Source organism: Biomphalaria glabrata, chromosome 12 (genome assembly GCF_947242115.1).
Source record: "Biomphalaria glabrata chromosome 12, xgBioGlab47.1, whole genome shotgun sequence".
Lineage (NCBI taxonomy): Eukaryota > Metazoa > Mollusca > Gastropoda > Planorbidae > Biomphalaria > Biomphalaria glabrata.
Window position 1 is genome coordinate 1,104,849 of NC_074722.1, and position 1,043 is coordinate 1,105,891.

General features: G+C 36.9%; 1 protein-coding gene across 1 annotated transcript; it reads right to left on the minus strand.

The window, feature by feature from the left end:
* Positions 1-273: 273 nt before the first annotated feature.
* LOC106050266 (uncharacterized) lies at positions 274-811 on the minus strand. Its single transcript, XM_056006686.1, is given in 4 exon segments — positions 274-441; positions 443-509; positions 511-569; positions 571-811. Coding segments are annotated over 4 exon segments (441 nt in total). The 5' UTR covers positions 718-811.
* Between the last annotated feature and the right edge of the window lie 232 nt (positions 812-1,043).

The window sequence follows — 1,043 nt, forward strand, 5'->3', positions numbered from 1 at the left end:
TTTATTAAATTACGTTTTTGTATTTGAAGATTATGGTTCAGTGTTTTATGCATAATTGTTACTTTACTTTTGAGTCTTCTGTCCTTAAGGCTTTCTAAATGTAGTGATTTTACTAAAGGGGTGTTACTCTATATACTCTATACTGTATATAGCAGGGGACCCTCTTATAAGAGGACATTATAGTGCAGGATTTCTCTTAAGAGATAACATTATATAAATGCTGTAGAAATGTATCGCTTAAAGTCTAATGTCTTTCTCTTATTTGTATCTGTATTAATATGTCTGTGATGTGCTTGCTGTGCCAGTCCAAGCAGTAGAATACCTCAATGTTGACAAGTTAATATCTTTCAACACTTCCTGAAGATCGCCAGTACTGTTCAGCGTTTTCGAGTCACTGTTTCCACCAACACATTGGCCATGAATGAATATTCGAGGAACCGTCCCGCGCGTTGGTAATTTTGGCCTTAGAAAAATGTTGCACCTGATTTCCCTCTTGCAGCTGGTCAAGCCTTGTAGCTGACCCCCATGTTACTTATGAGTCTCTTGGAGTCGTCACAGTGGGGGACATGGGCTTTTGCTGAAGACTACCACACTATAGTTTTTAACCAGGCTGTCAACAAACTCGCGTTCATTGGACACTGGAGGGGCGCTTGCTTCTTTGTCATAGTCCCCCATAGCTCTGAGCTCGTCAGGAAGGATATCAATGCAGTTGTCCATGGCTGAACTAGATTTCTTTGTCTTTGATTGAAAGTAAGTTCTGGGAGTGCGCAAGTATAATACCTGCCAAGCTCTTTAGTCTAAAATGCAGCACTCTTTGTCAATTTTTTTTTGAGATTTAAAGTGTGAATATATTCAAATTTGACTAAATAAAACTTTCTAAAATCACTAAATTTAGAGACAACTTAGGACAGCAGACTTTTTAAAAGGAAACCCAGAATATGCAATAATAAATAAAATAAAATTTTTAATCTGATGGACCATATCAATTACCATAAAAAACGCAATTGATCCTCCTATTTGAAATCAGATGTTAGCTCAATTTT